The following is a 24,343-nucleotide window of genomic DNA, read 5'->3' as shown; positions in this document are numbered from 1 at the left end:
GCTGTCACGTCATGGAGTGCTGGCATGTGACCTGGACAGGCTGACAAGGTGGATGGCAGTGCAGGAGGAAGCAGCGGGCGGCCATCACGGAGATTTGATACAAACACTTGAGCTGAGGTGAGTGACGGGGATGTCACACCGTCGAGTGTTGTCACACGAGCAGTCCGGGTTGGCCACCTCCAGTGACCTGACGAGCTCTCACAGGGCGAGGGTGACAGAGAAGACAAACAGCCTGGCACACCTCGGTGCTGAAACTTTATTTATCAGACAGACCAGCGAAGCGCTCTGGGAGGAGAAGCCACCAGCAGCCACATGAAGCAGAGCAGCAGGACAATCAGCCACCGGGATCTGTGACGTGCTGCTGACCCTGAGGACTTCAACGGCGTGAAGGGGCTGGCGTGGCCGGTGACCAGGGAGGGGACGCGGGCTTCTTGTCTTCCTTTCTCCCTCCTCGTCTATGGGGGGCTGCAGGGAATTAGAAAAGAAATCTTTGGTCCAAAGAAGATGTCCCTGAAAAAGACAGAAGAGAGGTGGCATTAAGGCGCTATATAGTGTATAAGTCACACGCCTCGGGCAGCATCTTCACTGCAGCAGCACTGGCTCACCACTCTTTATATGGCGCCTTGCAGTGCAACGAGAATCGAAGTTCAGGGGTGGAGGGGCGACTCGTGAGTGTGGCAAGGCGCTATATAAACTACATTTGAAAAACCGTCCGTGCCAAAGAGAAGATCAAAGTGGACAAAGCAGCCAGAGGGGCCCTCCAGACCACTCGGGGTCTCCCACACGTCCCTCTGCCATGTCCTGACTGCAGGGTGACCACTCAAGTGTCACCACCCCCCACCACACAACACCACCCAGTGGCACCCGAGTCAGTCGAGCTGAAGTCAAAGTGACAAACTGGGGGAGAAGGCCTGAAGAATGGGCAAGGGTGCCAAAAACGGGGTCCAGCACAATATCCCCCCGTGTCTGAGGTTCACCCGGAGAATGGCTGGTCTTTTTGGTGCCCAGAGGCTCCAATGTCCCCCACAGCCTCCACCGAAGTGCCACCAGGCCATCGGGTGCTTTGATGCCCCTCAAGCCAAAAGCTTCTGTGCAGGTTGAGCCCGCAGCTGCCCAAATCCAATTGCAGCCCTTCATGTCACCCATCGGGCATCATGCCTGATCCAGAGCTGTGCCCCTTGGCATCATCTGAATAATCCTGAGACTCGGACAAGACACTCAGTCGTGTGCGTTAGTGAGGCAGGAAAGCCCCTCCATTACAACAGTGAGGAAGGCAAAAATACCAAAAAATACTAAAAACTTAAAAAAGACAAAGAAATAAAAATAAAAATCCATGGAAACCGCAAATGACGAGGACAGCATGGAAGTGCAACAACCACAAGGCCAGACTGGGCACCACCCGGCCCCTCCGATTGGCTCCTACGTGCGTCACTCTCTCTGAAGGTGACACAGAACCCGCCTACAGCGAGGACACAAAGGTTGACTTAATGGATGTTTGTCCATCCAATGGAACGTACAGGAACAGCATTCCGGGGGTGGGCACTGGGTGAGCATATTGTGGGCGGGGCATTTTCAAGTTCTTGTTGTACGATTGACTGGGCACAGTGCTGGACTGCCATCCTGTGTAGGGTTAGTTGTTGGTCCTGGGCATAATGGGGGATGGGCTGAGTGTCAGCCTCTCAGACTCTGGACCTCCTAAAGTGTCCCCCGTGTCTGGTGGGTTTTCCAGCCACGATCCCAAACTTGTGCACGTTATGTTGATTGCTGATTTCAGATTTAAGTCATTGTGGGGGGGTGCCAACCCTGTGATGAACTGGCACCCCTGTCAGATTCCTGCCTTCTGCCCGGTGCTGTCAAAATAGGCTCCTCCCTCCACCCCCAGTGACACTTAAGTACATGAAATCGACCCCCCAGCCACTCAGGTTGGCACCAGCTTTGCGCCCTTTCTACCCTAACTGGCTGGGTGGCTTTGTGGCATTTTTTGATAAACAAACCTGTGCCACTTTGAAGCCATTTGGAAATCCCTCTCCCACTCCTGTAGCAAGTACAACACACCGGTGGGTGCCAATCGATGGCACACGTGGAGATAACCGTGTTTAAATGGCCCCATCTGATCTTCAGTGGTCGAAAGGTGGGTCTCATAAAAGGGGGTGTCCGCATGTCCATCTGCTTGCTGTGTCATTCCAACAGATGGCGCATCACAAACGGTAACCCTGCTTTAGTGACTCTCATACCAAAGAGCAGATGACAGACGTCACCGCGGAGGTCTGTGACGATAATTCGACTTCGACTCCGTGAGTGCCGGTCAGCAGTCTGCACACTGACAAGCAGAGCCGCAGGGAAGTGGGAGCCCACCCAGAATCCAGTGGGCACATGGAGTGAAACCACCTGGACAGGACACCAGTCCACCACGAGGTCAGCGCATCACTTGGGGTGGCGTCATGCAGGCATGACAAGAACACACAAACTGTGGGATTTGGACCCCCAACATCTTGCGCCAAAACTGCAGAGCTACTGGTGGACCACCATACCGCCTAAATGTCAAAACTATGCCAACACCTGGGATTACTTCCTTTGTCCCTCCGTCTACACTCTTAGAAGTTAAAGTGCCAAAGTGGCTCTTCAGAGAGACGTCATAGGGCCATGGTGGCATCACAGGTGGGTGTCAATTAGATGATCACGTTTGGGTCACCAAGGGGGTCTAGAGGGTTGTGCTGCATTCAGAACGAGTGAAGATGGACCCCCACTGCCCACAATGGTTAACAGTAAATTCATAGTGGAGAACAAGGGTGGGTTTCAAATACAGTGGCATCTCTACCATGGGGCGCCATTTTAGGTTCCTAGAAGACCCTCCACGCTGACAGGCCTGTAAAGGTTCACCTGCCACACACAGTGAGGTGGCCTCCGCTCAGGTGGGCTTCATCTCTCGGGATCTGCCAAGCTCAAACTTCAAGTCAAGCAAAAGGTCAATGAGGGTCCACAATACCCAGTAAAGTGTCATTAATGAACCACTGGGCACCTGTCCACTCTCCAAATTTGCTCACACTGGATAGGGCCGTGGGCATGCTGGAGCCAATCCAAGCAAGCAGTGGGCACAAGGCAGGAGCGATTCTCAAGCAGGGTGCCAGTCAATGGCAGGGCACATGGGCAGACACCTCTGTCAGCGTCGCCAGTGCATTCCACCGACATGTGATTGGACTGTGGAGCAGAACATTAAAGTGTAAGAGATGGCAGTGCATTCTGGGATTGGTAACGAGCAGCCTGCGTATTCCACCTCAATAAAAGGTCACGTGTCCGTCTGTGTCCCCGTCTGGTTGCTATGCCCCTGTCATTCCAACAGGTGGCGTATCTCACACATTACCCCTGCTTTAACGAGTGCCATACCAAACGGCATATGACAGTGACGTACTCGACGCATGGCGCTCTGCAGATGTTAACGCGGGGGTCTTCCTCGATCACTTAGGGGGGCAGCGATCGGCTTATCGACTTTTTTTCATGCTGTCAATGTCCTCGACTTGCTTGTGGGCTCAGAGAGAAGCGGCAGGCTGGACTTCACCTCCTTCTGCCGTTTGAGACCCCCGGCTTGTGTTCACAATGATCGAGGACGGGATGGGGGGCTTCCCGTATCAGCGCTAGAATCTTTGATATCCCCCCGAATTTCGATAAAATGAAGAGTTTGACGCGCGAGTTCAGCTCTGTGCCATCTTACGTGCCGGTTCGATTGAGTTGTTAGTCCGTTAAATGAACCCAAACCACGTCGAAAAACTGGCACTGATGTGAAAGCTGGCACTGCGCGCTGCCCCCCTGTCCGGCATGGCTTCTTATTTTGGACGGCGGACATATGAGTGCGCATCCACTTGGTTTTATTTTTAAAGCGCGTCCACCTCTTTCATGAAATGTCACGAATGTCGCCGCTCACGACAGATGACAGGTGAGGCGAGGTGCCGTTTAAACGACTCTTTGTCGCCAGAGTGAGCCCCTCCCCAGCGGCAGGTGGACCCCCGGGTCGATGGCGGCGCCCACTCACCTCGGGCAGCAGAGCAGCTCGCTGAAGTTGCAGAAGCAGATGACCTCGCAGGCGTCTCCCTGCCACAAGTGGTCGGCGAGCTCGGGCTGCAGCGGGCGGAGGTGCCCGTCGTGACAGTTCCGTTCACGCAGGACCTTCTTGTAGCAGGACGGGCGGCCGGTGGGCATGGCGTCGGCGGCCACGAGGGTGGCGAGGAGGGCGAGGAAAGCCACCGATGCTTTCATTCTTTCCCAGTCTGGAAACACAAAAGCAACAATGAGAAATGGGTGGTCGTCCGAGCAACCAGTGGTGCCATGCAGCGGGCTGGCGCTGCTGCCGTGCGACGGCGATTGGCAGCCGCCTCGTGGTTTACCGGGGTCGCGGCTGCAGACGGTGCCTCAAATGCGCGAAAATCTGAACAAAACGGACCCGGCGGAGCCCAAAAGTCGTTGAAGCGCCCCCCGCGTAGCCCCCAAAAGGCGCCCGCAGAGCTCACCTGCGCACCCCGATCGCCTTCGGCCAGCGCAATGGACGCCTGCAGAAGCACAAACGCCTCTTTGTGCCTCGCCCAGACTTGATGGGCACGGACTTAAATAAGCGGCAGCCATGGCACACAATCCCCCCATACATTCAGGCTGACACAGAGGAGCGTTTGTCACTTTCTGCGCTCGAAAAGGGGGTCTTCTTGGGAGCTCCCAGGGGTGTCATCTGCTCTCCCATGCAGTGCCACTCTGAGCGAGGCAAGTATGCCTAAGAGGTCCGGTGTGACCTTGAGCACAGCGCAATGCCAGTGTTCACCTTAGAGAAAACGTTACGTCATTAAACGGGAAGACCCCCCAGGTGTAAGGCACTATATAAAACAGCAAAGGTCAGTCTCTCTCAGCATCCCCCTTAGTGTCCCCTCTCACCTGCCTATTTAAAGGTGCTATATTCTGGCTGGGCGTTATCTTGGCGACAAGCTTTGCAGCCTTTGGCACAGGAAGTGGCATTTGCCAAGCTGCAGTGCCAACGTACCATAGAAGCAGCAGCTTATTTTTTATCTTCTCAGATGAGAAGCTGGTGCCATAAGCAGGAGTGTTGAGGAGATAAGAACAGGAAGGGGTCGAGGTGAAAGAACCCACTCAAGTGAGTGTTTGCTTGCCATGCCCACCCTTTGACATCATTGGGCTTTCCATCCCCCCAGTATGCTTTCTGCACTCTGGGGGTCTCAGGGGCTGTTGCCATGCACCACACGTCCTGTGACAGTCTGTCTGTCCACTTTTAACCCTCTTATTCTGTTCAGGGGGGCACAGAACTCCAAGTCGGGCATCCTATCTTGTTGTTTCAGGGGTCCTGCCCAGAGCCTGGCATTGACTAGGATGCCCACCATGGCACTTGATTCCCAGCCTGCACACGTCTGCCTTGTCACTCCGTTGTCCTTCTCCGGTCCTTTCCGATCTCAGATGGCGTGAATTGTCTGACTCTTGTCCTCTGTGCCACATATAGGTGCTATACACAGTGCCTGCTGAGAGTATCTGGACCCCTTGACTTCCTCTTACCCCACAGAACTTGGATCAGTGGTGAGGAGGAGGAGGAGGAGACCCTCTCTGGCCCCCCATGTCAGGCAGCTGCCTCACCGAAGCTCCTCTTCCTCAGCAACGGTGCCATATGTAAAGCCTAAGGCAGCTGGCATCAGTTTGGGAGTACTGGAGGTGGGCACCACAAATGCCCCCCCACTACCACCAACTGAAGGGGCCCTTCAGAGGTTTGAACCAGCAGGCCAGCTGTCCCTGTAATGCCTGCATGGAGCTCAGTGCTGGGAAACAGAGGGTGACGTGCTGACGTGCTAAGGTGGCACACAAAAGCCAAGCTGGGACACCAAGAAGGGGCAGACCCCGGCCACCACGTGGTACGCTTGGAAACAGACAGGAAGGCGCTGCTGGCACTTCATGGACCCCTTTGTCATTCTATCATTTTGAATTATGCCATAAGGACGAGTAGAAAAACTTCAAAATGAAAAATAAACCAACGAATCCTTAAATCAAAAGAAGAATTTGTTAAAGCATCTGCCAGGGTGGGCGGCATGCACGGTGGCGCCTCGCTTCCTCTCTGCCAGTGTGGAGTTTGCATGTCCTCCCCGTGTCTGCGTGGGTTTCCTCCCACAGTCCAAAGACATGCCGGTTAGGTGGATTGGCGAGTCTAAATTGGCCCTCGTGTGTGTGGCTGTGTTTGTGTGTGTCCTACAGTGGGTTGGCACCCTGCCCAGGATTGGTTCCTGCCTTGTGCCCTGTGTTGGCTGGGATTGGCTCCAGCAGACCCCCGTGACCCTGTGTTCGGATTCAGCAGGTTAGAAAATGGATGGATGAATCTGCCAGGGTTGAGGACCCCCCAAGAGAGTGCCCCCTACAGGCTACACTTCAAGTCCTCAGGCTGCTCCTCTGCTTTGTCACTGCCACATCCCTGAGGTGGTGTCCCCCACAGTCAGGCTTTTATTTGTCCCCCATGAAAGTCCCTGTTGTCTCCTTCTGTGCCACATCTCATCTTGGCTGATGGGCGAGGGGCACACTGACCACCGCCTGCCTGATCTTTTCTCACAGACTCAGCAGTGGGCACTCACTCATTCACTTCTGCCCCACACACACACTTTCTATTTTCAGGCTTTCTGGGGGTCCGCAAGCTAAACTGGGATTCCCAGACCCCAAGTTGCCTGGCATTTGAATGCAGAGTTGCCTCGTCTTCAGTCTGCCACTCATTTTATCAAATATGACTTCTAGTCAATCCTGGACTGGCACCGTGGATGGCATCAGAATGGTTCAGGAGGAGATGCCACCTAAAGCCCCTCCTTATCTCAGCTCTTGAGCTCATGGGTGGTAAAGGGCGTGGCTTGAGGTGTGCCAGCAGTGGGGTGTGGCCTGAGAGCTCAGTCAGTGAATGAGATGGCACCATTGGTGAGACCTGGCAGCTCAGCTGGTGGCTCTGTGACCCCTTGTAGCTGTTGACCACTGCCAGTAGAGGGCAGTGCATGCCTCATTCACCTCAGGTGACAGTGGGCATCAATTGAAAGTTCCAGGGTCACTGTGCCTGTGTCCACATGGGGGGATGTGCCCTGCCGTGAAAGGCGCTATATGGAGTGGACTCCTGTCATCTGCTGCACTCTGCATCTTCCTCGTCTCCATCCTCATGGTCTCCTGCTCAAGGTTCCAACTAATCGCTGGCACGCTGCTGGACTGGCACGGGCCTGAAGAGGTCAAAGGCCACAAGGCCAGCAACAGACACTCTTTAAAATTCCTGCAATTCTGGGATCCAAAGCCACAACGTCCATCATTTCCCAATGGATGTGCCCGCCGGTCCTGCTGGCACACAAACAGCCGCCTGCCTGCCAGCCTCGCCGACCTTCTTAATGTGCTGGGCAGCTGGAAGCATTTATTTGCAGGCTCAGTGGCCTGAAATTGTTTTCTGAAATTCGTAAGCTGAAATGATTTTTCAAAGAATGGTTCTCGAGGGGCCAAGGGGGGTTTGGGCGGGTAGAGCTGGCTCTCTAAACCCTGGGCATGCCACTGGAAGTGCACAACGTCACCACCAGGCTGCTCGCAGGCTGTGATGCCCAGAAGAGAGGGGCTACCAACTTGAGGGACCCTCACCACAAATCCATCCAGCCTCACAATGCCCACCACTTTATGGATTTAAGGTGGCATCAAGGAGGTGCCAGTCCAGAGCGTTGTGTTTAACTCCAATCCAGGTGCAAGGCACTTCATGGGACTTACTGAGGGGATCAAGAAAAGTGACTGAGACCCCAATGAGCTTCACCCATCCATCATGTCCTCCACGTCATGAGAGCTTTAATGGCACCTTAGACAAGAACAGCACCCCTCAGAGGGGAGGAGCTCTCAGTGCCCACCTAACAGACGAAGAGCGCCACCTACTGGCTAAACAATGGAAGTGTCAGGGAGTGATGGTGGCTCAGTGGTGCCCACTGCTGTCATTGTCCTTACCCTCATTTGGCATTTGAGCTTTTCTTTCCAGTTCCAACTCAACTGAGGTCACAGAGTGTGTCTGATGGAATGGGCACCCCTGTGGGCTCCAGTCCCGTGCCCTCTTCTCTGGGCCACACTGCCAGTGAGTGAAATGATGCCATGTCATTCCAAGGTTTAATGCCAGTGCTGCAATGGTAAGTGGGTACAAGAGACGGGCAGATGGAGAGGTGAATGAGGGATGGACGGCTGATGCCAAGCACTCACCCTTCTGGGTGGGCAGCTCTTGACTTTTGGTTCAGGATCAGAACACTTCAGCAGCCATGTCTCTCTGTTCTCAATTATGTCAAATTGGCAGTGCCAATGCCAGGCCTTTGACCACATCACCAAGCTACCATGGCAAAGCGCAGGTGGGGCTGGGCAGGTGACAGTTTGGGGGTCCCAGAGGACTCATCTCTGTCCACATCTAAACAGAGTGGACACCATCAAAACAAAGAGGGACGGGACCACCGTGAACCCGAGTCCTGCGTCGGTGACACCCTTGACATATAAGTGGCACTGGGTCAGACAGAGATGAAAACTGACGGGCATGGGCAGCCCATCTGGGAAAAAATCCTGCCCTGTGCCCGTTACTGACCGGGGGGGGGGCTTCACCCTGAGCAGAGATGAGAGGATTTAGAGAGGGAAGGACAAATGAATGACATGAATGAAGAAAGAAGCGAACAACGGCAGGAATGGACGAGTGAATGACATGAAAGGGACGAACGACTGAAGAATAAATGATTGAATGAATGAATCTGAGAAGGGATGAACGAGTGAGTGAGTGAACGGAAGACAAAGTGGAAGAATGAATGAAGTGATGAAAGACTGAAGAGATTAATGAATAGCTTAACAAATAACCGAATATACAACGGACACGGACCTCGTGGAATGCCACCACACATGGACCACCTGTGCCAAGGTGCCAGTCTTGTATCTTATGGCTGCCAGTTCTGGCTGCACCCCCGACTCATCTACCACCCACAGGCTGGGCACAAGTGTGCCACACCTCTGGATTCAGAAAGGTGCTTTCACAGAAAGGCGCTATATAAGGTAAACCTCTTTACGAGTACTCACACGGTGAGAGGGTCCCATTTGGTGCCACCCATGTGCTGTGTTCTCCTGGGATGCCATCGGGCTCATCCTTCAAGGGGTCCTCAAGTCGACCACATGATTCTCTCCTAGGCTATCCACCTACCTTAGAGCTGCTGTCTTGGGCGCAGTTGCCGCACCCTCCACTAGGTGTCCCAATGCCATCTTGCCCTAAAGGATTCCAGCTTTTTGAATTTTAGTGGTGGGCACCAGGACCCCAGGCAGCAATCTCCGTGTCTGTCCAGCATTGTGTGCCATTGCTGGTGGGTGGCCGGTGCTGGGCCCTGACCCCAAACTTTACCCACTCCGAGTGTCCTCTGGCCATACGCCCTTTGGCACTTTGGGGTGTCGCTGGTGACTTGAATGACCATAAAGTGAACTGACCCAACTGCAAGGGCTAGCATTGGTGCCAGGCGGGGGGCACTGGAACAGAAGAGTAAATGCCATGCCGAGCGGTGAGCAGGTCAGCGCTGTATGGTGCGGGCGTTCGGCGGCCCAGTGCCTGATTTACGCCCTGCTCTTAGCGTGACAGCTGGCAGGCGATACCTCGTCCCCCTAATGGCTTCCTGAAACTTGAGGAGGTGCCTTCATTTGCTTCTCCTGCTCTTTTACGGCCTTGGCGAGAATCGGTGAGGGAGCGCCGCTGCTGCTGCCAGCCACAAATCAAGAGCCGAGGCTTAAGCGCGAGGGGCTCTTCCAGACGGTGCCGCCCCCGAAGCTTTTTATTGCTTGCATTTGTTGGGGTCAGATGGAGGTGGGCTGCGTGTGGGAAAAGGCCAAGTGGTGAAACAAAAGTCAGTAAAGCGGCCAGGAGGCACCTGGAGATGTCATCATCAAAGGTGTCACCACCTGCAGGACACACAGTGACAAGGGGGAGGGGCACTTGGCATCATTGATACTGCATGGGTACAGAACAGGGTCAGCGAGCCTGAGACCACCCTGGGCGCTGCTCTCCATTGCTTGTGTTTTCAGATGCTGAGACAGACAGACGGTGGTCTCCAGGCACTGGCCCAGGGTGACCCTGCCGGTCAGCCCACAGGTCTCGTTTGATTGAGCTCCATGCTGAACCCCCCACTGTGGTGGGCACATCCAGCTTCTTCCTCTTTTGAGCCCATGAGGGCCCCAAGCCAGTCTGTGCCTCCATGACGCACATGAACATCGGTGACCTGCGCTTTGAGCCCCTCATCTCGTCCCCACAGTTTTCACATGGCATCGATACATGTGAGTGAAGTGAAGTGTCTGCCCTCTGAGGTGCCACCCTGATGTCACTGCCATTTCATGTTCTGTAGTTTTAGCCTCACTTAAGTGTTACTTAAAAGTGAAATTTCGGTCACACAGCAAGTGACTGTCCCTGAGGAAGTGGCCATAAGGAGTCGTGACCCCACCATCCTCTTGAGCATCAGGGTCAGGACCTTCGATCTGGTGACATATCACGTGTACACACACACACACACACACACACGCTAGGTGATAAGTGCCAGGGCAGGACGATGGAGCCTTGAGTTCACTCAGTCAAGTGGGGGGTTCAATTCCTGGGACTCAGATGTGACCTGAGCGTGGTGACAAATGTTCTGTGTGTGTATCTGTAGGCCAGGGGAGTAGATTCGTTGTGAAAGGCGCTATATAAATCCCCATCTTACAGCTCCAGTCTTCACCACTAACCACCAGTTGACATCCCCGCTCCTGTGCAAAAAGCGACCTGAGTACTCGAACTGGCTGTGAAAGGCGCTATATAAAGCCACAGGATCTCAGGTTCAGTCCCCTCCATTGGCTTGTGTGTGCCCAGGCGAGCCTGTCAGTGTCCAATCCGCAGACATGTGAGTGGCGCTGTGTCATACGTATGATTTGTCAGTCACTTAGGATTAAAACAAACAGCCCCCGGCCCCCTGTCCCCAACTCTCTATGACGCTCATTGGCACACACCTGGTGACATTTCCTGCCGGCCGTTACACCAACCTGGCGGCTTCCTGCGCAGCTGCCGCGGCTGACACCGCCTTCGCGTCAGGATTTGTCCAATGAGAGTGCGTGTTGGTCCCTCGGCCCCGCCCCCTGGTCGTCTGCCGGTTGGGCGCTTTTCTGCTTCGCGCCCCTAGTGGAGGCGCATGCGCGTTTCTCTATTCCTGCTCTTTTCCTTTTCGCGCCGCCTCAAAGTGCTGTTAGTGACGGAGCGCCACCTGGAGGCTGACAGGCCACTTACCTTCGACGACGAGTAGAAACGCCTCGGACTTTCTGTAAGGACAGACGCACAAGTCGAGAGATTGGAGTCCATTCAGATAGGAAAGACGCTATATATGCCGTAGGGGGTCAGAGGAATGTCCTGGCACAGCCATCGGTACACCATCAGTTCATAAAACCGAGACTGTCTGGCATTACCTGATAGAAGTGCTTGACATGAAAGGTGACACTACCTGGTGACACAGTGCATGATGGCCACACCTGCTTAGAGCTTGGGATGTTTTCCATGTCCTCACTGGGCTGGGAGGTGGAATTGGTGCAAGTTGTCCTGGCAGTAGGGGTACCTGCAGCCAGGTATATGGGCAGAAGACCACCTGGCAGTCTATACAAACCACATGCTACTTTAAAAGAAAAGGCCAGCAAGGACACCTCAGACCACTAGGTGGAGCACCAACCTTGTACTTCTACTCCCAGACCCCAGACGTGATGGTGGGCCTGGATGGAGGTGACCTGGTGATTGGGGTATAAAGCCAAGGAAAATGACACGTGCCCACCCTGGTGAATGCCCTTGTGAGGTGGGTCGGCTGGCAGACGGGGACTTGTGTGTTTCTCCCTTTGCTCATCCCTCCCTTGTTCTCATTTACATTCTAAATGCTCATTTCATTCTGGGCCAGATGGTCCCTAAGACAGTGTCCCCTGTCCCTTTCTGCTGGTGGCCCTCAGCATGAGTTCTCTCACCTGGTGGCCGACTTGATTTGGTGGACACTGACTTTTGTGTCACTCTGTCCTCTCCACATGTTGTCTCTCCTGCGAGTGTCTTTGAAAAGGCGCTATATAAAACGCCACTGTTGACTGGCTCTTTAGTGACCGGCCACCCCAGTGTGAAAGGCGCCGTATTAAAGTAAATTAAATACAATCTGCCAGTAAAGAAAGCCATTAGGCTGGCAGGCCAGCAGCTCCCAGAGTGACCCAGTGGTGGCTTTAAGACTGGCCTTACCCTTGTCCGTGCCATCTTTCTTCTTGTCCATGATTGTCAACTTTACATGGGATTTGTCCTCTCACTGGGCACAAAATGGATGAGTGGCAAGGCAGGAAAGCACAACTCCTGAGCCAAATGCCAGTCCAGATATGCCCATGTCTCGCTGTATGAAGCAGGGGGTTGTACGGTGGTCACCACCTAATCCTGCCAAGCCAGCAGATCGACAAGCATGGAGAAGCCCGCGCTCACAACGCACCTGATAGACAATGCCTGTGGCCAGCCAGCGTGGTGAACTTCAAACAGAAAAGCCAAACTGCATGGCAAACTGCATGGCACTTTATTTACCTCAAAGGTGGGCAGGCAGGCAGGCAGCAAGCTGCTCCTGCAGTGGCCAATGTGCCCACCAGTGAAAGAGCAAAGTGCACTGGACACCTCAAAGGCACAGGAGCAGGATGAAGGAAAATGAAACCAACAGGGATGAGGGGCTCAGTGGTGAGACCCCCAGTGGCCGAGGAGCCCCAAGGTGGCACCTGTCACCCACTGGTCTGAACGACACCACGTGCACTGAGGCAGCATTGGCAATGCAAGGCACTATATACAGTGACACTATGACAGGGCAGAGCCACCTCACAGCCTATCAAAGTCCGGGTGATCTCAGGCTGGCATGCTCAGATGCTATAACAGGGTGGGCCAGCTTTGTGCCAGTGGGTGTCTTTCTGTCCCAGCTGCAGGTATCCCTTAGGAGGACCACCATATCACTGTTGTCTCCAAATGTCGTGTGTGCCTTGGGGTGGTGGGCCGCATGTGACCCACCCAGGGTTGATACCTGCCCTGCCCCTGAAGTTGCCTGGAAGGGCTCAGTCCCCGTGACCCTAAGTGAGTCTCTCCATCCATCCATCCATCCATCCATCCATCCATCCATCCATCCATCCAACCCGCATGCCATCTTATTTCTGCAGACAAGTCTCACATTTAGCGCCCGCTTGTGGCACAAGGCTTCAGTTTAAGATTGCCTGTCACAGGTTCAGTCCCTGAAACGCTGCAGAGGAGGAGGTGACGTCACCTGCCAAAGGTCGTCACTTCACGCCCATATAGCACCACTGTGTAAGGAGCTATATAAAGTCACAAAGCCAGCACCAGCCACTCACATTCCAGACACACGTAAACTGTCACTTTGTCCCAGAGGGGGCTGTGGTCCTGCCATGTCTTCTAGATGGCAAATACACCCATCAAGTGTTTGCCACTCTGACAGCGCCATCTGCTGCCAGACTGCAAACAGAACAGGCTTTTCTCTACTTCTGCCAATAATGCCTGCAGGTGGCGCTCATTAGCACTGCCACCCATCCCAAGCTACTCTGCATTTCTTTTTGGGTCTTTGCCTTGACTGCCCCACTACTGGCATGTCACCCTGGTCTCACAGAAATGGTGCCAGGGTGTGTGGCCTTGGAAACATGGAGTTGCACGTCTGACGCTCCCTGGTGGGACTTCAGCCTGGCAGAGGACCTCGCACTGCACTAGCCACAGGTCTCCATTCTGATTTCTCATTGACTTTAATGTCTGATATGCCACCTGGGGCTCAGGATGGCACAGACTCAAGCCCTGGCCTCCTTGTACCCTCATCTTCGACCAGATGGTGGAATGTCAGGCATGGAGGGTCTGGAATAAGAGACGGGGCTGGGACCCCTGGCAGTGCAGGGCGCATCCCAGATGTAGGTCCATCACTGCGTATGATGCCCTCTCACGGAGACCCAGCGTCACAGGAGACCCAGCGTCACAAACGTGGAATGGGTAGTCGGTTCGACTCAAAAGGGAAGGCACTGTATAAAGCCACATGGCCACAGGCTCAAGCTGCACCCTCTGTGGGACACTGGCAGGGCCTCACCTTGACTGAAATGCCCAGGTCCCACTCAATGCCCCCCAAGCACGAAGCAGTCACCCACTTTGTGTCCCCCAAGCATATCAGCTGACCTGTCAGTGCTGAGTTTGTAGAGAGCGGATGTCAAGGCCATTGTCCCATCATGTGCTTTAAAATGGTGAGTGCGCAATAAAATACAGGAGAAGTGAACCTGCGGCTTGTTGATGGCACGGGCATGTAAGGCGCTATATAAATACACGCCTTCTCAGGCTCAAGGCCACTCTCTGGCAGACCAACTGACGGGGTGATGTGACAGCAGGGTCACTGTACCGATGAAGAGCCTCAGTATGTAAGGCACTATATTAATCACCACAGCGTGCCCCAGAGTGTGGCACGACTTACAGTGTGTGACCCCGAGGGTGGCAGCTCATTTCGAGAGACACAGTCCCTGGGGATGGCTGTGCCTTGTAAGGCACTATATAAGGTCACAGGCCCACAGGCTGAGTCAGGCCGTTCAGCTGTCATAAAGACAGGACACAATGTCGCTATTGCCATGGACAGCCTCCCCATGTAAGGCACTATAGAAAGTCACAAGGCCTCGGGTTCAAGTCCTACACGCTGTGTGACCTCGAGTGAGGCACTTCACCTACCTGTGCTCTTTGTCATGAAGAGATGCCACTGTGCCCCCTGGCTCCACTCAGCTGGTGTGTTCAGCCCCACATCACAATGAAAGATCAGAGAGGGATGAGCACATTTTTGGCTGGCGCGCCAGTTTCGTGGCCTCGTCTCTTTGCCTTAACGTGCTCCAGCTGTTGAGCCCGATGTGTGGAAGTGGCGTGCGGGCACATTAATTAGCCGCATATGAATGAGGAATGTGCCCTAATCGAGCGCCATGCAGGACGCCACGCAAAGAAACAAACAAACAAACAAAGTGACGCAGCAGAAGAACTCATGGAGCATTTGAAGGGGACATTGGCTCTGGCAGCAGTGACACGCAAAGCTCTGTTTTGCAGACTAGTGGCTGTGTGGCACGCCAGCGGGCACCCTGCATCATTCACGTCAAGACTTCAACTGAAGCTGCGGGCACAGATTATTGACGTGCCACAGAACGGCCCCACCTGAACAGTGGCTGTAAGTACCAGTCTGGGCAGCTGACCATCCCACTTACACCAGTGCCCTTCACTGGCATCAGAATTCATTCAGATGGACCACTTGGGTGTGCATCATGACAGAAGGAGAGAGTGGCACATCTGAAGGAGTGAGGGTGGGTGGGCAGGACCAGGGAGAGTAGGGTGAAGGCTCAGGTATTGAGGGAGACGGCAGGGAGTGTGCCAGTCTAGGGGGCAGGAACTCAATTTAGACAGGACCTCCAGTAAAACTGGCAAAGTATGTATTAGGAAAGAGGAACCCAGGCTGGCAAGGTAGATAGGGGAGGCATGTTGTGGAGGGTAATCAAACGAGACCCCCTAAAACCTCTAATGCCAGGGTCAACTCTCTACAGCTCCTCCTGGTGGCCACAGGCATCATTACGTCCCAGAGTGGGTGTAGAGAGGTGACCCTGGCACTTGCAGAGGGCATTCCTGATTTTGAAAGCAACACCACGAGGTAATTGGGGCACAGGCTTGACTGGCACATGTGCCTTAGTGAAGGGGGGTCTGGGTGGCATCACTCGCTGTGGGCAGCCTGGAGCCAAGTCTTCAGGATTTTGTTTTCTCCCTTCTTTATTTGAGTAAACGCCAAAGATTTTGACTGTTTATTTTCTGGGCCAGGGTGGCACACCCAGGAGCAGACGCCATGCACAAGGGCATGGGCATAGAGAGGGTAAGCACAGGGTTTTTTTTAGAAACCACTGAGGTTTACAAACTGCAGTATTTACAAATAAGGGAGACCTCTCTGGTGCCAGGCTATTGCAGAGTGCCAGTCCATGACAAGCACACACACTGACACTCGCCAGGCTTAGGTGGAGTTGCCCACTGGCCACAGGTAGAACACACAGAAGGCACAAAGCACCATGGTAGTGGCACTGGCACTCAAGACACTGGCTCTGCTGTGGGGCCCTCTGCTGGGCACTTCTCTGCCAAATGTTGGCATACATGTGACAGTAATGACATCATAAGCCTCTGAGTGCTCACTTTGCTGCTACCATGTTGTTTATAGCAATGGCACCTGTTGCCAGTCGGGTGATGTGTCATGTCATCAGGCTGTCTGAAGTCTGGCTTATGGGGCCAAAATAAAGACGACTGCTGGGGGGCACTGGATTTGTGGGTTTGGTTCTTGGGGTCCCTCTGGTGTTTGATGAGAGCCCCACTGGACCCCATTGAGTTTACTGCTGTTATGTTAGGGGAAAGGCGGGCACCTCAGACACTGAAAACACACCATGAGTGGCATGACGAGCCTGCAAAGGGCGGCCACAGCTGACTGGAGGGGCCTGCCAGGCCGGGAATGACAAACCACCCATTAAACGGGTCGCCTTGGCGATCAGACTGAGACAGCAAAGATGACATTTAATGACAAAAAGTGAACTACAAAGAAAAGCAGACAACACAAATAAAGAGACAAAATGTGCCCGGGCGTTTAGTCAGGCCTGTCACTTGGCACCGAGATGGGGGACACACAGGAGTTGAAATGCTGAGGTGGCTACCGTCCTCCCCTAGATCAGCGCCGCTGGAGCGTCGTCACACATAGTGTCACCTTAAGGCCTCACTGTCACGCCCTGAAAGCCAACATCATCTTCAACGGCCCTGCGATTAAAGTGTCACTTCAAGATGACAAGTTGGTGTCTTCATAGTTTTGCTCAACTGTGACGCCATTTTGTTTTTGCTGTTGCCACTGCTATGTTGTGGTTGTGTTGCCATGACGCATTGCCATGACGTGTTGGTCACCGGTGGTAACCTAGTGACAGGTACATGTCATTGAGCTTCTCCTGCTGTTTGCCATTTGAATTGCCAGTTAACGACTTCTACTTGCACTTCATCGCCTGATCCTCGTTTGCTGGGGTCTTTCTGAAGCTGAGCAGGCAGGTGGGCTTTGCCCGGGGGGCTCTTTGGCCAGACAATCGCATTATGGTTTTCTCACGCGCGGTGCACTAAGGTCCCGGACCGGACGTCCTTCTGCTGTTTCCTTAGGCCTCACCAGTCAGCGGGGGGCGGCCTGACCCTCGTCTGGTGCTTCAGTGTCTACACGGCGCCCCCTGCTGGACACAAAGCTTTAACTGACAAACCAGGCTGACCCTTTAAGAAATGACCCTTTAAGAAAAGAGTGACGACACGACAAGGGGAGGGGGGGTGAGCTGTGTGACCCAAAATGACGAGATGGGTCGTCGTTGACCCCATTAAGGGACATTCACGAAAAGACAAACTGGGTGAACTCATGGGGCCAAACGGGTGAAACAAACGGCTGACGGCAGAGCACTGGAGTCATCTGATTGGCCGGCCCAGCACTGAGTCAGCAGTGGGAGGGCCAATGGGGTCTCTGGGCTCTCTGGAGTGCTGTCCTTGTGAGGTGGCCGTGACAGACGGGCCATCGAGCTCTGTGAAGAGCGTTGCTCGTTCTCCGTTTTGTGTGTTGTGTTGACCCCATTTTATTCCCCCCCACTGCCCACCCAACCAACCTGCAAGGGGGTCTCGCTCTCAATTGCCTTTCCTGAGATTTCTTCCATTTTTTTTCTCCCTACAAGGTTTGCTTGTCTTCTTAGGGAGCCAAGGCTGGGGGGAGGTGGGAGTTGGGGGGGCTGTGAAAGCCCACTTTGCCCTCCTTGAGTGACTTTGGCCTAAATTGTTGTTGCTGTTTCAGGAGCAAACAAAAGCAAAGCCCCCATCAACTGAGGAGCCCCGACTTAGAGGAGGCCGATTGGCAGACGGGTACAGACGTCTCCGGTGCCCCTGTGCCCTTTGGGGACCCCACCCTTTCTCTCTTCTGTTTTCCATGTTGTCCTTTGATGATTTCATTGGTCGGTTCTGAAGGCATGTTTTGTGGGAGGAGTCTTTGGAGGCGGGGTCACCGCTGAAGGCCCACCCCTGCCCTTATATTCTGAAGCCGCTCATCGAGTGCCCGTCGTCAGTCTGGGATTTTCCGATTTTCCTCCCACTTTGTGGCCTCGTCCTACTTAGTACTTTGAACTTTACAAGCCGGGGCCCCTCGTAGGCCAAGGAGGACACAGAGAGGACACCTGAGGTGACCCTGGAAGAGCTTGAACACCAAAACGCCTGTGGCCACCACTGGTGCTGTCTGTTTAGCATAGCGTGGCACGGCTGTGGTCACTCAAACTGGTAATGCAGTGTGTGCCCAGTAATCATCTTGATTTTACCTGAAGTGTGTGGGGGGTCCCGCTGCTGACCAAACTCTTACTATGGAGGATACACTGCAGTCCAACGGCTCTGGAGAAGATGAATGTCTGTGTGCCCTGCCACCCTGCCACCTTCTGTGTGTGTGAAAGACCACCACTGCCAGCTAATCTGTAAGAATTATTACAAGAACAAGAAAATACGAACACATAACGCCAGTCCTAGAGTCGTTACACTGGCGCCCAGTTAAGTTCAGGGCAGATTTCTAAATCCTCCTTCTAACATAGAAAGCCTTAAATGGCGGAGGTCCGGCTTCCAGGTCTGAACCTATCATGACTTACAAACCTGAGGGCACATTAAGATCTCAAGACTTAGGAGTCCAAGGATTAATAAAATAAGAGTGGGGGGGTCGAGCTTTTAGTTACAGGACCCCCTAAACTGTGGGGTGGTCTGCCTGCTACTATAAGAGGTGCCCCTGCGGTCTCACCTTTCAAAGACTCACAACTTCAGTTTAGGTCACCTTGCCTAGAGCTGCTGATCATCTGCGCAGACTGTCATTGGCACTGAAACACTCACCCTCACTGGTTCTGTTTCTCTTCTTGGCACTCAAATGTGCCACTCGGTGCCACGGCCCACCTGCCAAGCTGTTTTGCCTGCCGTAGGTAAAGTCATCCCTGATGGAGGGTCACAGGGGTCCTGTCATCGGATTGGCTGGCCAATAGGAGGAGGCAGCTTGATGGCCGAGGTCTCCAGGGCTTGAAACAAATCCAAATCCTATTATGGGATGTCATCTCCTGTTAAATTCTGCTCTGTACTTGTACTTGTTTCGATTGTTATACTGTATTGAGGATTTGTTCTGTTCTGTGTATTGTGTTATTGTATTGATGCCCTTCTTTTGACACCCACTGCATGCCCACCCTACCTGGTAAGTGGGGGTCTCTCTTTGAACTGCCTTTCCAGAGATTTCTTCCATTTTTTTCCCTTCAATGTTTTTTTTTTTTTTCAGAGTTTTTTCTTGTCTTCTTAGAGAGTCGAGGATGGGGGGCTGTCAAGAGGCAGGCGGGGTCTGTTAAAGCCCACTGTGGCACTTCTTGTGTGATTCTGGGCTACACAACAAATAAATTGTATTGCATTGTTTTGTACATTTCCGGAGTCTTCTGTTATCAAAAACAGCCAATGTTCACACAAACACGTCATCCATCCATCCATCCATTTTCTAACCCGCTGAATCCTAACTACAGGGTCACGGGGGTCTGCTGGAGCCAATCCCAGGCAACACAGGGCACAAGGCAGGAACCAAACCCTGGGCAGGGTGCCAATCCACCTCACCGGCATGTCTTTGGATTGTCGGAGGAAACCCGGGCAGACACGGGGAGGACACGCAGACTCCATGCAGGGAGGGCCGGGGAAGCGAACCCTTAAGGGTCTCCTAACTGCGAGGCAGCAGCGCTACCACTGCGCCACCGTGCTGCCAAGCACGTCATTAAACCACCAAATGTTTTTATTTTAAATATCAAAATGAAGTGTTCCCTCGGCTCAGGGGGGCATTGAGCCCCCCAGATAATCACATCAAGCCCACCAGCAGCATTTCTGTTACTTGGTGGTTTATTGGCAGAGTTTCTCACACCAAAAACCAAACCCCCCAGCACTCATGGTGGTCAGGTGTCAAGGCTGGCATGAACTGGGTGGGGGGGGGGCACCCATAGAAAACCAAATGAGCACAGAAAGCTGCCTGGAGAATCCCGTTAAGAATCAACTCAAAGTCTCACTCATCACCCGTGACGGCGGCTCCACAGCGGCACTTGACTGGCACTTGACTGGCACTGACAAAGAGCCTCTTCATTCTGGGACGGGGTCTCTGTATGTGAAGTCGGTGTAATACGTGGACAGGAGAGAAATCTTTAGGGACTCATAGGACATCTGTCAGGACACAACAGAGAAAGACCACCTGAGCGGAGCCCGTGGTGTTGTACACAGCGAGGGTCCTTTGAAAATTAGGTGCCCGCTGACACTTCACAAAGTGCTCCTCTGCACCTGCCCATGGTCACCTATATGGACCAGTTTAAAGAAAGCTCCTTTCTGAGAGCTTCATGCCAAAGGCCTGCGGGTAATGAAAACTGGTCCTACTATGGCATCGTGATGAAGAACTTTATGAGTGTGTGGCTGGGTGCCCATCAGGAGGCATAGGCACTTGCAAAGACCCCCATCTCAGAATTAAATGGCTCTGTCTGAAGCGATGAGGACATCGGGTGTGCAGGGACACTCGGGGACGTCATCCTCCTCCTCCTCCTCCTCCTCATCTTCATAATCAAAATGCTGCCCACAAATTGAGGTCAGATATGTCAGGGGGCGCGCGACGGTCACTTGTAAAAGATTTTTGTTTGTTTTTTCAGTACTAGCGGGTCTCACGTGCCAATCTGAAAACAACAACAAGAAAAAACAAAAAAAGAAAGGAATTCCAAACTTCTGAAAGCCGAGGAGACGCCGCGCCGTCCGCTCCCGTTAAATCTCCGCTTCTGACTGCCGGACCGAGCGGGTATTGAGTGCCAGTGAAACGGACGTGTCGACCACCAAATCAACGCAAACGACGAGGCCGGGACGAATAAACGGCCGCCGCGCGTCTCGTCTGATGTACTGGAGGCTGCGTGTCTGTCTGTCTGTCTGTGTCTGCGTGTCTGTGTGTCTGTGTGTGTGTGTGTCTGTGTGTCTGTCTGTCTGTCTGTCTGTGTGTCTGTGTGTCTGTGTGTGTCTGTCTGTCTGTCTGTCTGTCTGTGTGTGTGTGTCTGTCTGTCTGTGTGTGTCTGTCTGTGTGTCTGTGTGTGTGTCTGTCTGTCTGTCTGTCTGTGTGTTTATATCAGGGAATATTTTACTTTAAATAACGAAATGGGCCTCCAGAAAAGCCGCGGCATTCGAAGTTCACCAACCGTCTTCAACTGTCGATAACGGCTGGGTGACACTGCGGCGACAGGGGCGGGGCTTATGCAAATATACGGTAATGACGTAGCTAAGACTCCTCAAATCGACTGGCGCGTCAGGTCTGGGAATCAAAACGAAAAATAAAAAGAATGTGAAACGGAGGAGCAAAGACGACAAGATAATCGAATGGCGCTGCTGATTAGAGCGCGACGTCATTGTGTTATTAGTTATTTAGCCAGGGATTCGGTACACGGCACACGGTAGTGATTGTCACCGAAGTCGAGAATCGCAGCAACGACATCCACAAAGCAGCGAAATGGCAACACACAGGACTTCTGTCGTCGAGAAAGTGAGCAGCCGGCCTGACTTGTCTGGTTTATTGATCATTGGAGAGCAAACTGCGCGTCTTTGAGTGGCTTTCGTGTTTCTTCAAACTTACAAGGAACTGCAAAGGGAAGAAAAATGAAAAGAGAAAGCAAGCAACGTATGGGGGGCGAGGGGGGCGTCCCCGTGTTTTGTTTATTTGTGAGCTCAGCACGGAGCGCAATTGTAATGTTCGTAGCGCAATTGTAATGTTAATGTCTGTCTGTCAGTCTGTCTGTGTGTGTGTGTGTGTGTGTGTGTGCTGCACCTTCTAAACGCGCTTCTCTCACAAACCTCTCGCCTTGCCAGTCTCTGCTGACTCCGCACCATGTTGTACGTGAGATGCCCGACTGACTCTGTTTTCGTGCCTTCCTTCTTAATGATTTCAAATTAAACCAACTTGACTCCTGGCATTAAACTTTCCATTCCGAGTGACGTCGCTCTTTAGATGGCTTCTTGTATTTCACGGATTTTTTCGTATGACGGGCCTTTCTTTTAATCGCTGATTTCTTGAATGTTCTTTCCTTCAGAATGCTAAGGCCTTGGAATTGTGTTTTCGTTTCGCCTCTCGCTTTTCTAAGAGGCCTCGGCCATCGGTGCTCCAACACGGGCCGCCGAGCCCCCTAGAACTGACCTGCCGTCCCGTGGGTGCCGCCCGCTCTTTCATCCAAACGGCTGTATGTTTGCTTTTGGGTGTCGTGGGGGGCTCCTCGTGAACCCTTCGCCGCTTTGGTCTCCGAAGGTTCTTGACGTCACGACACGTCTAGCAGGGCACCGAGCAGGATGGCAGACGTCCAGAAATACCCAGCTGAGCCCGCGCTCCCCGCCTCGTCACATCGCCAGTCCTGTAATTCGTGTCTTTTCATGGACCCTGTCATGCAGGATCTAAAGGGGCTTTCTGGGCTTTTTTTACGCGAATGGCCCCCCTAAGACCCCCCATCTCTCTCTCTCTCTGGCACGCAGGGCTCGGCGGCTCCATCAGTGGCCCTCGCTGCCATGCTGGGCTCCACCTGCCACTGGGTGTCTGCGCCTTCATCTCGCTGTCTTCTTGATTTTTTCAAAACCAGAAATCAAAGCGATGTGTTAAGTCAACTCAACTCGATCGTCCACACATGCAGTTAGTTGGGCTGAGAAGTTTTAAAACGAAATCTCTTTTGTAGGATGAAGCAGAAAACAAAACACGTGAACGAAAGTCCAATGGCAACAGCGGGTGGCGTGCGACAGCAGGAATGAAAAAGTGAATTCAGAACATGGATTATTATTCTCATTATTATTATTATTATTATTATTATTATTATCATCATCATCTTCATTCTTCTTCTTCTTCTTCTTCTTCTTATTATTCTTCTTCTTATTATTATTATTATCATTATTCTTATTCTTATTAAATAAATCATTGAAGCACCAAGCGCACAGTGCTTCGCTTATTTTGGTTGATTGCACTTTTCAGGTTAATATGAATTACATTTTTGTCATTTGGAAACAAAGAAAAAGACGCCATTGTGATGTTGTATGGGTGACGTGTATTTTAATAAGTGCCGTTAAAAAAACACCACACAACAACACAAACCCCCGGCATTGGGGAAAACAATTAATTTAGTAAAAAACCTACAAGGGTCTGTTCAAGAATACAAAAGAGTGCGGGTGGGGGGCTTTGGAAGAAAAGGGACGGATCTTAATTCAAAATATCGAATAGTTATTAACATTAAACTTGATTCTTTTAAGTTAGGTAAATTGAATTCAAATGTGTGGGGAAAAAAAAAATAAGAATACCGTGTCTGAGGATCACAAAAGTGTTACCTTTGAGTAAAATGAACATAAAATAAGGAGACGTCCGCTGACTTAGACCTCCAGACTCAGCATCAGGTGCAAAGACGGAACGAGACACATAAAAGAAAACGAAATTATTAACAAGAGTAATAAATGAAATGAGAGAAAAACGAGGGCAGCCGTTCAGTGGACTCGTCCAGCGCGTGGCCTGCATGGCGACTCCGTTACACGAAGAAACAAGAAAAACGTCACAACGCGGAACACAACACTTTATAGCGCCTTTCCAGTTACATCGCGTCGCATGTCGCTAAGGGGACAGGAGGACATCTCCGAATGTACAAGTCGCGCCTTTCTTAGTGGGTAGGATTGCAATTTAAATTAACTAAAATACTATACTACTATACTGCTAATAATAATAATAATAATAATAATAATAATAATAATAATAATAATAATAATAACAACAACAGCGTACTCGTATATCCAGCCAATCTGCTGGCGTTAAATCAGCGCATCGGACCCCCCGACCTCACGCGTACCCTTCACTCAGACCTGGCCGTTTTATTTTCCACGTTTACTTTTCTAGAATGTTCGACTTAACGGATTTAAACGACAGGCAGTATGGCGAGTGACGTTCGTGTCGGGAGTGACGTGTTCAACAATTCACACTTCTGGGTGTTCCGTTTTGTCCGATGATGAACCGTTCGGCCTCCGAGGTGCGCGACTTGCGTTTGTTGTTTTGTCACAAGAGTCTGAAGCTCAACTACAAATGACATAAAAATAAAACGAAAACCTTCAACCAAAAAAAATAAATCAATAAAGTAAGATAAATGCTGAACTCGGTGACGTGAAACAAATTCAGGCGAAGAGTCCGCCAGTCCTGACCGGCTGAGCGCTTCACGCCTTCCGTTAACA

General features: G+C 52.4%; 1 protein-coding gene across 1 annotated transcript; it reads right to left on the bottom strand.

The window, feature by feature from the left end:
• Positions 1-238: 238 nt before the first annotated feature.
• On the bottom strand, positions 239-4,810 carry LOC120528533 (scrapie-responsive protein 1-like). Its single transcript, XM_039752710.1, has 3 exons — positions 4,503-4,810; positions 4,028-4,262; positions 239-510 (listed from the first exon to the last, which is right to left on the bottom strand). The coding sequence occupies exons 1-3, from the start codon at positions 4,630-4,632 to the stop codon at positions 456-458; spliced, it is 420 nt and encodes a 139-aa protein (XP_039608644.1). The 5' UTR covers positions 4,633-4,810; the 3' UTR covers positions 239-455.
• Between the last annotated feature and the right edge of the window lie 19,533 nt (positions 4,811-24,343).

This window comes from Polypterus senegalus, chromosome 4 (assembly GCF_016835505.1).
Source record: "Polypterus senegalus isolate Bchr_013 chromosome 4, ASM1683550v1, whole genome shotgun sequence".
NCBI classification, from domain to species: domain Eukaryota; kingdom Metazoa; phylum Chordata; class Cladistia; order Polypteriformes; family Polypteridae; genus Polypterus; species Polypterus senegalus.
Note: the sequence above shows the minus strand (reverse complement) of the source record. Positions and strands in the feature narration are given on the sequence as shown.